Source organism: Dipodomys merriami, unplaced genomic scaffold (genome assembly GCF_024711535.1).
Source record: "Dipodomys merriami isolate MVZ:Mamm:240054 unplaced genomic scaffold, mDipMer1.0.p SCAF_45, whole genome shotgun sequence".
In the NCBI taxonomy this organism is placed as follows: Eukaryota; Metazoa; Chordata; class Mammalia; order Rodentia; family Heteromyidae; genus Dipodomys; species Dipodomys merriami.
In genome coordinates, this window is record NW_027206013.1 from 4,423,462 (window position 1) to 4,435,000 (window position 11,539).

Sequence of the window (11,539 nt, forward strand, 5' to 3'; positions counted from 1 at the left end):
AGCTTTTTGATGGTGGTGGTTGTATTTTGTTTCTGGTGGTTGCTGAGGATCAAATCTAGAGTCCTATGCATGCTTGGCAAGCACTATACCACTGAGCTATAGCTTCAGCCTTCTATTTTCTTTTCTTTTTCTTTTTTTTTTTTTTTTGCTGGTCCTGGGGCCTGAACTCAGGACCTGAACACTGTCCCTGAATTTTTTTGTTGTTCAAAGCTAGTGTTCTACCATTTGAGTCATAGGGCCATTTCTAGCTTTTTCTGAGTAGTTTATTGGAGATAAGAATCTCATGGACTTTTCCTAGCTGGGTGGCTTTGAACAACAGTCTTTCTTCAGATCTCAGCCTCCTGAGTAGCTAGGATTATAGGCATGAGCCACCAGCACCTGGCAGTGTTTTCATCTTTTGATGGTTGTATTACATCTTGATAGAAAGATAGAGGAAGAACCTAAAGAAAATTCACTTGTGGGCTGGGAAGGTGGCTCAGTGGTAGAGTGCTTGCCTTGCATGCTCGAGGCCCTGGGTTCGATTCCTCAGCACCACATAAGCAAAAAGAAAAAAGCCGGAAGTGGCGCTGTGGCTCATAGTGGTAGAGCGCTAGCCTTGAGCTGAAGAGCTGAGGGACAGCTCCCAGGCCCAGAGTTCAGGCCCCTCGACCGGACCCAAAAAAAAAAAAAAAAAGAAAATTCACTTGTTTGGGGAAGGCAGGAAAACTTTCCAGTGGGTGCTATTTTGAGCTGCATCTTGGAGACAGAGGGATTCATTTGCAGAGAGGAGGACTGGCTGTTGTAGATCCTGAGGGCTCTGTCTGCATGTAATGGAAGAAGCCTTTAAAAAGGCTTCTTGCGAAGGGCAAGGGGGCGGTGGCCCCACCCTCGAGGCTCCGCAGCGCTGATTGGCTGCTCTCGACCGAGAGGTGTGTCACGTGGTGTCCACGCTAGCGCTCAGGGCGCTCAAATAGACCGCAGGGAGCCACGCGTTACCGCTTCTTTCTGCTGGGCCCCCAAGGCAGGTATTTTGGATCAGACACCAGAGCTTGTGGCTTTCAGCCAATGGCGGGATCCGAGTGGCAGTCGCTGGAACAGTGCTTGGAGGCTCACGTGCCGTCGGCAGACTTACGGGAAGTGAAGCGCATTCTGTATGGCAAGGAGACCAGGTGCGGGGCACGGAGGCTCAGTTGCGAGGTTCTGGGACCACCAAGTGTATGTTTGGGGGTCCAAGAAGAGACATTAAAGGTCTGAAGGCCTCTCAGCGAGGATGAAATCCTGTCTATCTAGGCAGAATGTCTAGATGTGATCTTGTGGCCTTCATGGGTTACAGGATTCTGGGGTGAACCTTCTAATCATGTGCCCCCCCCCGTGTTGTCCCAAAATGGAGGGTAACGACGGGTAAGGGGGAGTTACTCTCTAGGGCTCTCTCCCTGGCCACCTGGCTTCTCTTCTCCCCTTTGATCCCCTTTTCCCAGAACCAGGTGAGTTCAGTGTGTTTTGTCAGTTCAATACCTTTAACCAGGGCACGCCTCCTGCACCCAGCAGCTACCCTTGATTGCTGAACCTCACCTCTCTACAGTGACCATGCCTTGGAATTAGAGGCCTCTGAATATTATTGGCAAAGGAAAACTTTCTCAGTCGTGTTGAGCCACAAGAATTAGTTACCATGTACAGTGCAAATGATTTTCTACTCTCAGCAACTGTGTGTGCATCACTAGGGCTTTCTGAAGGCCGTGACCTGTTGGACATTGGACCTTCAAAGCTCTTCCACTGTTCTTTCTTTCAGTCCATCCTTCTTTGCCACAACCAAAAAGATGTCTTTAAAATGTAAATTACATCCTGTGGCTAGCTAGCTCACTTAAAACTCTCTCAGGGATTTCTTGGGCTATTGGAATAAAGTACAAACTCTGACTCTCAAATTAGAGACTGACTAAATTCCTTCTACTTCCTTGCCAATTTGTGGGCTCCGGGCCTTCCTCCGTACAGCAAGACTGCTTGCTCCACGTGTAGCGGTTTTGCATCAGGAATTTGAGCAGCTCACTTCTAACTGGGGGGTAATGATTGAGTGAAAAGTTCCCAGACACTGTGTGCAATTTAGTGCAGGGAGGCCAAATGCAAAAATGGCTTAGCAGATAGTGATTGGCATTTTTTTTTTCTTCACACCTAAGCAGGGGTTGGATGATTCTCAAGTCCATTCCCAGTATATCCATTCCTGCTCTATTTTCTACTGCACCTATAAAGACTAGTCACTTAGGAAGGGTTTAATTTGAGGCTCCTGTCTTGGTAGGCTAGATTCTTTTTTTTTTTTTTTGTCTTGCACCAGTACTGGGACTTGAACTCAGAGCCTAGATGCTGTCTCTGTCCTCAAGGCTAGCACTCTTGAGTTGAGCTATACCTTCACTTCTGGCTTTTTGGTGGTTAATTGGAGATAAGAGTCTCATAGACTTTCCTGCCTGGGCTGGATTTGAACCTGGTCCTCAGATCTCAGCCTCCTGGTTTAGGATTACAGGCATGGCAGCCAGCCTCAAGCTAGATTCTATTAAAGGGAATTAGCTTGCATTGTTGTTATTGTTGTTATTGGGCTTGAACTCTGGGCTTGGGCTCAAGGTGAGCACTTTACCACTGGAGCCACAGTGCCAATTTCTAGTTTTCTGGTGGTTAATTGTAGATAAGAGTCTCCCAGGCGCTCCTGCCCGGGCTGGCTTTGAACTGTGATCCTCAGATCTCAGCCTCCTGAGTAACTAGGATTCCAGGCGTGAGCCACTGGCACCCAGTGGAATTAGCTTGTTTTTAGTAGGCACGTTCTGGAGAAAATGATGGAATGAGTTAGTGGGTGTTAGAAGGAAGTAAAGCTGAAGGGTTTAGGAAAAGAGAAATAAGTTTCCCAAAGAAATGACTGATAGCAGGCTGAGTAGATAAAGGACTATCATGCAAGAGGAATTTTATTAACATTTAGAGAATTATAGAGTGGAATGGGATGAAATTGTAGAGTGGGAGGTAAAATGCAGCCAACCTCTGTTGACCAGTGATTTCTCAGACTTCATCCTCAGATCTGGCCCACAATAACTGAAGTTGCTCTTATCTGTTCTTTTGTATTTACTACATAGCCCTACCAGGTTTTGTCTTTCAAATTGTAAGCTTTGTACTTGCTCAGTCTTTGTGACTGGAGGGCTATCTTATGAGCAGGTTTTCTGCCTGAATAGAAAATTATTAATTCTTAACTACTTTTTAAAAATTTACTTCCCACTAAAACTCTGGTTCACACTTCAGTCAACCTTGGACTTGGCCACTTGGCAAAGGATAAGCCTAGAGTTGTCTGTCAGTCCTTTCCCTTAGCTTCTCAACTTTGCTCTACACAAAGACCACTTTCTCTTCAAGTTACTTGCCTTTCCCAATATAGAGAAAATGTTTACTAAGTGAATGAACTAAATGGACTTTGCCTGTGCCAGACAGATAAAATCAGACTTCCAATTTTAAGATAGCCAGAAGCAAGAAGCATTCACTGATCCAACAAAGATTTATTGATCACTATTTTTGTGTTGAGCACTATAGCTTTTTGATGGTGGTGGTTGTATTTTGTTTCTGGTGGTTGCTGAGGATCAAATCTAGAGTCCTATGCATGCTTGGCAAGCACTATACCACTGAGCTATAGCTTCAGCCTTCTATTTTCTTTTCTTTTTCTTTTTTTTTTTTTTTTGCTGGTCCTGGGGCCTGAACTCAGGACCTGAACACTGTCCCTGAATTTTTTTGTTGTTCAAAGCTAGTGTTCTACCATTTGAGTCATAGGGCCATTTCTAGCTTTTTCTGAGTAGTTTATTGGAGATAAGAATCTCATGGACTTTTCCTAGCTGGGTGGCTTTGAACAACAGTCTTTCTTCAGATCTCAGCCTCCTGAGTAGCTAGGATTATAGGCATGAGCCACCAGCACCTGGCAGTGTTTTCATCTTTTGATGGTTGTATTACATCTTGATAGAAAGATAGAGGAAGAACCTAAAGAAAATTCACTTGTGGGCTGGGAAGGTGGCTCAGTGGTAGAGTGCTTGCCTTGCATGCTCGAGGCCCTGGGTTCGATTCCTCAGCACCACATAAGCAAAAAGAAAAAAGCCGGAAGTGGCGCTGTGGCTCATAGTGGTAGAGCGCTAGCCTTGAGCTGAAGAGCTGAGGGACAGCTCCCAGGCCCAGAGTTCAGGCCCCTCGACCGGACCCAAAAAAAAAAAAAAAAAGAAAATTCACTTGTTTGGGGAAGGCAGGAAAACTTTCCAGTGGGTGCTATTTTGAGCTGCATCTTGGAGACAGAGGGATTCATTTGCAGAGAGGAGGACTGGCTGTTGTAGATCCTGAGGGCTCTGTCTGCATGTAATGGAAGAAGCCTTTAAAAATATTCCTTAGTCCTGTCTATAGGACAAGTGAAGGATCAGAAGTGTAGCGGTGGGAGTCCTGAGGTCTCAGAGAGATGGTAAACAGGATGGGGAGGTGTCAGAGGTAGTGAGGATTATGTCTGGCTTTTGGCTTGGACTCACAGATAAGTTCATGTGATGAGAACTAGTCTTAGAAGAATGATGAATTTAGTTTTGGGTTAATTGAGTTTGGAGTGTGCTGTTTCTTTTTTTTTTTGGGGGGGGGGTCCGGTCGTGGGGCCTGAACTCTGGGCCTGGGCGCTGTCCCTCAGCTCTTCAGCTCAAGGCTAGCGCTCTACCATTTGAGCCACAGCACCACTTCCGACTTTTTTTTTTTCTGCTTATGTGGTGCTGAGGAATTGAACCCAGGGCCTCAAGCATGCAAGGCAAGCGCTCTACCACTGAGCCATCTTCCCAGCCCTGGAGTATGCTGTTTCATTCCTGGGGTTGTCACAATCACCACAAACTAGATAGTTTAAAACACTAAAAGTATAAGACCAAGGTATCTGTCTTCCTCCAAACACTATGTATGTGGGTATTGGGAGAATGCTTCCATTTCTTTTCTACTCTATGATGACTTTTGGCATTCCTGGCCTGTAGCAACCTGTAGCAATCTCTGCCTTGATTTTCTCCTATTAGCCTTGTGTATCTCCTCTGTGTGTCTTGTAGGAATCCTTACCCTTGGATTTAGGGCTTATCTGGCTAATCCAGATGACCTTAGCATTAGATTGTTACCTCTACAACTGTGAAAACATTTTTCTCTAAATAAGGCCATATTAAGGCCTAGATATGTTTCTGCTAGCTGCAGGTATCTTTGTCATCTCTAGGTGAAATACCTTAAGGTTATTTGCTTTGTGGAGGTGAGGCTGGAGGCAGCCTAGTGCTAGAAATGGCTCCTGCAGGCTGGAGAAGAAGTGGGTATTTGTGGGAGAGGCCAGGAGGGAATGCTGGGAAATGGGGATATTAAAGGAGTCTGAGGACAGAAACTCTAGAAGTGATGAGGTAAGGCTCCAAGGCAGGACTGGAAAGGAATCAGTTGATACACAGATGTCTGATAGGTGAGGAATCTCTGGCTTAAATGACAAAAAGGCAGGGGCAGTCAGTCCAAAGATGGGAAGTGGGGGCCAGAAAAGAGAGAAACGAGGAGAGAATTAGAGATGAGAGAGGAGCAAAGGGAAGTTTAGGTGGAAGAGAGAGTGACTGAAGTAGGGGAGAATGTGTGAAATAGTCTCTTCTTTTTTTTCTTTTGGTCCGGTCCTGGGGCCTGAACTCTGGACGTGGGTGCTCTCCCTCAGCTCTTCAGCTCAAGGCTAGCACTCTACCACTTGAGCCACAGTGTCACTTCCGGCTTTTTGCTTATGTGGTGCTGAGGAATCGAACCCAGGGCCTCATGCATGCAAGGCAAGCACTCTACCACTGAGCCACCTTCCCAGCCCAGTCTCTTCTTTTTTAATAGGGAAAATCAATCAGCTTGTAATGGTGAATATGTAAGTTTACATATGCTAAATATAGGGAAAGATACCTGAGACACATAGACACATATCATTTAACAGTAGGAATACTTCCATTTTAGGTGATTTTTTTTTGGTAGTTTGAACATAATAGTATATACTAATAGTATATACTGACACAAACTTTCAGTTTAAATCAATGACTTAAAGTGGGTTTTTTGGATTGTTTTAATTTCACATGCTAGCCTAGTAATCTAGTGTTGAGCTATAAGCTGTCCCAGCTCTTTAACATGCCCCTCCCTCCCACCAGTTGGAAGTTTGAAATCTGGTACTTTCCCTTGCTGCCACTTTAACACCTGAGCCATGCCTCCATCCCAACTTCTTGCTGGTTATTTTGGAGATGGAGTCTTGTAGACTTCTCTACCTGAGCTGGCTTTGAATCTGGATTTCAGCTTCTTTAGTATCTAGCATTACAAGCATGAGCCACCAGCATCTGGCTCAACATGTCCTCTTGATGCAGTCAGATATAGTAAACATGGGAGATTAGCGGTTAGAGGTTGCTACTGGCATAATATAGTAAACTGTTTTAAATTAACCTTTTTTTTTTTTTGCTGGTCCTGGGGGTTGAACTCAGGGCCTGGGCTCTGTCCCTGAGTGCCTCTCTGCTCAAGGTTAGTGCTCTACCACTTGAGCCACAGCACCACTTCCGGCTTTTTCTGAGTAGTTTATTGGAGATAGGAGTCTCATGGACCTTCCTGCCCCAGCTGGCTTTGAACCATTATCCTCAGATCTCAGCTCCCTTAGTAGCTAGGATTACAGCCATAACTACTGGCACCTGGCTACATTAACCTTCATTATTTGTAGAAAATATTTTCTATGGTAGAGGCATGGTTCAGTGGTAGAGTGCCTCTGGCTACCAAGCACAAGGCTGTGAGTTCAAACCTCAGGACCACTAAGAAAATACACTCTAAAAGAACATTTTAGAGATAGTAAACCTTGAGTTTCATTCCAGGTATCACCAAAAAAGTAAATAACTGGGTGCCAGTGGTTCATGCCTATAATCCTATGTACTCAGGAAGCTAATAACTGAGTTTGCCAGCCAGAGAATGAAAGTTCATGAGAATCTTACCTCCAATTAAGCACCAAAAAAAGCTGGAAGTAGAGCTGTGGCTCTAGTGGTAGAGCACTAGCCTTGAGCAAAAAAGTTCAGCGGTGGCACCCAAGCCCTGAGTACAAGCCCCAGACCTGGCACCAAAAAAAAAAAAGTATAGTACATATAGAAAATCAATAATACAGTTATTATTATCAAGTATTACGTACTGTGTATAATTTTATGTGCTAGACTTTTATCACTAGCAGTACAGTAAGTTTGTGTACACCAAGATTCCCACAAACACGTAAGTAATGTGTTACATATGATATGACAGCTGTGATGTCAATAGGTGACAAGAATTTCTCAGCTCCATTAAGGTGTCATAACATTATATCCCATGGGACCACAAACATGCATGGGTTTCAGCCCTGAACGAAATATTATGTGGTGTGTCACTGTCAAATGAAAAGGCAAGGTAAAGACAAGAAAATGCAGAGAACCATGATATTTGAGACATCTGCCCTTGTATAGAAGTTTTGGAAGAATGCAACATTTTTGGAGGGTTATCACTGATTTGGGAACTAGGACTTATCGGGAAAACCAATTTTCTAAATTTTATACCCTTTCTACTATTTTCTTCCCCCGCTCCCCACCACGACCATGTTCCATTTGTAACAAAACTCTAGTTTTATAATTTTAAATGATCGTGGGAAAGACTCAGGAAAGATGAAGTTCTCAAAGTGAGAGCTTTCTGAAGAAGCAGATGCTTAGGATCCTTGGGCCAAGTCTGCCTAGACCAGTGGAGGGACAGGAAAGAGGGCCCAGGAGGGTGTGGCCGCAGAACCAGAAGTAACTTGCTTTTCTTCTCAAAGCTGGAGATGAGGGCAGGAGGGATAGGATCCTCAGCAGAGTGAGGGACTGAAAGTCAACAGTAAGGACCAAAGAAGGCAGGCAGTGGGAGCTACTAATCCTGATGGTGAGGGTCCACCCTCATAATCTGATCTTGTCCCTTGAGGGTGTTCACCATGTGACTGAGAGGTGGTGCAGTACCGCACCACCACCTCTCATGCCAAGCCTTTGATGGACACAGTTTATGGTCTGTGTCCCTTGAGTGGTATAGGGCTCAAATTCTGTACCTAGCCATTGTCCCTTAGCTTTTTTGCTCAGGGCTGTCATGCTATCACTTGAGTGTCAGCTCCACTGCTAGCATTTTGCTGATTAATTGTAGATAAGAGTCTCATGTATTTTTTTTTTTTTCCTGAGCTGGCTTCAAATCACCATCCTCGGATCTCACCCTCCTCCGTAGTTAGGATTACAGGTGTAAGCCACAGGCACCGGGTGGGCAGGAAAATTATTTGTAGGTGGTGATCTTGAAAATAGATCAAAGTGTTGAGGAAAGGTAGATTTTAAAGACAGCTGATCTAAAAGTACCTTAATCCAGGAGAATAAATGTAAAACAGTATACTATATTATGCCAGCAGCCACCTCGAGGAGAATAAATGTCTGCAAGATGCTAAGAATGAGTACAATTTCAGACCTGGAAGGAATGGAGGCAGCAGTGAGCACAGGAAGGGTAGGAGGAAAGGCAATTATAGAGCTGATGGTAGTAGGACAGAATGATGGATGAAGAGAAATGTCTATAGAGTAGTGGTTACAATCTTGATCCCCCTGTCTTCATGGACTGAGAACACAGGACTCTCCCAGATGAATCCTGTTCCATGGGCCACCAGCCTGCCTTTTTCTCCCTGTGACTGCTCTGAGTTCCCTGGTTGTAGCTTCTGAAGAGAAAGCTGTATGACTCTGTCCACCACAAATGACTTTCCTGGGGTTGTGGCCCACAAGAAGGGCCTTCTACTTACTGGAAGGTGGGAGGACTGACAGTCCCAGCCAGGGAAGGAGAGGTGTGGGCACTGCTGCTATTTCTAACTGTCAGAGGGAAGGGAACCTTGACTATTTGAAAAGCAGGCTGCTTGTCAGGGGTGGAACCCAACTCGCAGCTGTCAGGGCTGTCACATGGAAAGCACTTGGCAGGGGGCGGCAACAGGGGGCTTGGACTGACAGGGCTGTGATTTTGAAAGAAATGTCTTTAAGAAAGCCATTTAAAGTAGGAGAGAAATATTATTATTAGATAATGGCTGTCAGGTTCTTTTTTGAGGTGTTCTCTGAGCATTTCATAATCCTCTCATCCTTAAATGGTAAGCCCTTCTTGGCTGGGGGCCATGAACTGTGCCTCTGGGGGTTTCACCCCAGCCCTGGCATGCAACAGGTGTCAAGGTATTTGCTCCCTGACCAATGGTCACTTGGGTGGAAGGTTTTCTAAATAAGCCTTTAGGTTTTGTTAATGAACTACAATGTTGGGTGAGTATTTGGATCTTTGAATACTTGAGCCCATGGAGCCCAGCTAGGACCAGGTATGTACCAGACCCCTCAGCAGGAGCAGCAGAGGACAGGGCTCTGGAGATTACCCACCTGAGACTCAGCTTCCTTAGAGTCCTTCCTGTAGGCCTTCCTCATAGTCAGTTCTTGGTCTCCATCAGGCCTGTCTCCTGAGCACCCTTATGCCCAGGGTACTCCAGCCCCTAGGCTCCTCATGGACCTCCGAATCTTTTTTTTTTGGGGGGGGGTGGCCATGGGGATTGAACTCAGGGCCTGGGTACTATCCCTGAGCTCTTTTGCTCAAGTCTAGTGTTCTACTACTTCTGGTTTTCTGGTGGTTGATTGGAGATAAGAATCTCTTGGACTTTTATGCCTGGGCTGGCTTTGAAATACCATCCTCAGATCTCTGCGTCCTAAGTAGCTAGGATTAGAGAGATTGAGCCTGTAATGATTTCATCCAGTACTGATTTCAAAAATGAAATCATTTCTCTCCTTCTGTGTGTACTGCTAGGACTTTAATCCTTGCGCCAATGTCAGAAACTCCAAAACACTAATCTCTTGACTATTTACACTGCCTCCATTTGCAAAACCTAAGCATGCTACCTCCTCACCTACTGCCAGGTAAAGTCCAGATTCACTACAGTGTCCATTCATGGCTCAGTCTCCTTTGACTGAAACACTTTGGACTCTGGAACTAGTTTTCCTGCCAGAACATTCCCAGCTCTTCTTTACCTGATAAACAACCTGATGGGAAGAAGGGGTTACTTTACTTCATTTTATGTTTGTAATACTGGTGATAGAGCCCAGGCTTTTGTACATGCGAAAGCCTGTATTGCCTCTGAGCTACGCCCCCATCCCTGGGAGGGCTATATAGTAAATGCAGCAGACATCATCCAAATACATTTCCCTGTTGTTTCTTGCCCTTACAGGAAGCTGAATCTGCCCAGAAGAGCTTTTGAAGCTGCTTCAGAAAGAAGCTTTGAACTGCAGGGATATGCCTTTGAGGCTGCTGAGGAGCAGCTGAGATGCCCCAGAATTGTGCGTGTGGGACTAGTTCAAAACAGAACTCCCCTCCCTGCATCCACCCCTGTGACAGAACAGGTACAGTACTTCTTCCCTCCCCCTCCCTCCCTCCCTCTCCCGCCCTCCCTCCCTTCCTCCCTTCCTTTTTTCCTTCCTTCTTCCTTCCTTCCTTCCTTCCTTCCTTCCTTCCTTTTTTGCAGGTAGTATTGCTTGAATTATATCTCACTCTAGCTCAACTCTCTTGCTCTTGGCTGATGCTCTTCTACTTGAGCTATGCTTCTTGTTCAACATTTTGTTGGTTACTCAGAGATATATTATTGCAGCCTTTTCTACCTGGGCCAGCTTTGAGCTGTGATTTCAGAGCTATCACAATCCTATACCTATACCTATAGTCGCTGGGACTACAGGTGTGTGTCACCATCACCCATCCTTATTCTTTCTTTTGAACACATTGCAGAGCCTGGCTGGCAACTCACTGAGTCTACAGGACTATGAACCTCAAAATATAGCTAAAATGCTTCTGCCGTATCCTCTCTGCTTCCTTCCAGTCTTGGTTTCCACTCTTCTTTATCTTCTGGTTCTTCCTTCTCATTCCTTTCCAAACCTTCCTATCCAGTTATTGGTCCAAAGTTCCATTTATCTACTCGGAGGTAGAGTCTTTTTGGCTGGCTCACGCTCTCTCTATGAAAAGCTCTTTCTCAGTTCCCTGCCTGAAGAGTGCCTGCCAACATACATTGGTCAGGATCATCTCATGTTTCTCTGTACAGAGCAGGTTTCACTGTACCCAGAAGTCTCTCTGCTGCCCACAGATCTATGGCACAGATCTAGGCTTATGACCTAACAGGTCATAAATTGACCTAACAGGTCAATTTGATAGCCTTTTTTGTTTATTTCCATGTATTCATTTATTTATTTTTTGTACCAGTACCAGAACTTGAACTCTGGGCTTGGAGACTGTCTTTTACCTTTTGGCTCACTACCACTTGAATCACAGCTTCACTTCTGGAATTTTTTTTTTCCAGTCATGGGGTTTGAACTCTGGGCCTGGGTGCTGTCCCTGAGCTCTTCAGCTCAAGGCTAGGGCTAAACCACTTGAGCCACTTCTGGTTCTCTGAGTGGTTAATTGGAGACAAGAGTTTCACAGACTTTCCTGCCTAGGCTGGCTTTGAACCCGATCCTCACTCAGATCTCAGCCTCCTTAGTAGCTAGGATTACAG

At 45.2% G+C, this 11,539-nt stretch overlaps 1 protein-coding gene across 2 annotated transcripts in view; it reads left to right on the forward strand.

The window, feature by feature from the left end:
* Nucleotides 1-968: 968 nt before the first annotated feature.
* Nucleotides 969-11,539, forward strand: part of Upb1 (beta-ureidopropionase 1) — a 47,269-nt gene continuing 36,698 nt past the window's right edge. The window contains exons 1-2 of one of the 2 annotated variants that reach the window (XM_069994416.1): nt 969-1,148; nt 10,229-10,400. In XM_069994416.1, coding sequence (XP_069850517.1) covers nt 1,045-1,148; nt 10,229-10,400 — 276 coding nt within the window. In that variant the 5' untranslated portion in view covers nt 969-1,044. The remainder of the gene's footprint in view (nt 1,149-10,228; nt 10,401-11,539) is intronic. The other variant, XM_069994415.1, reaches the window with a different exon arrangement.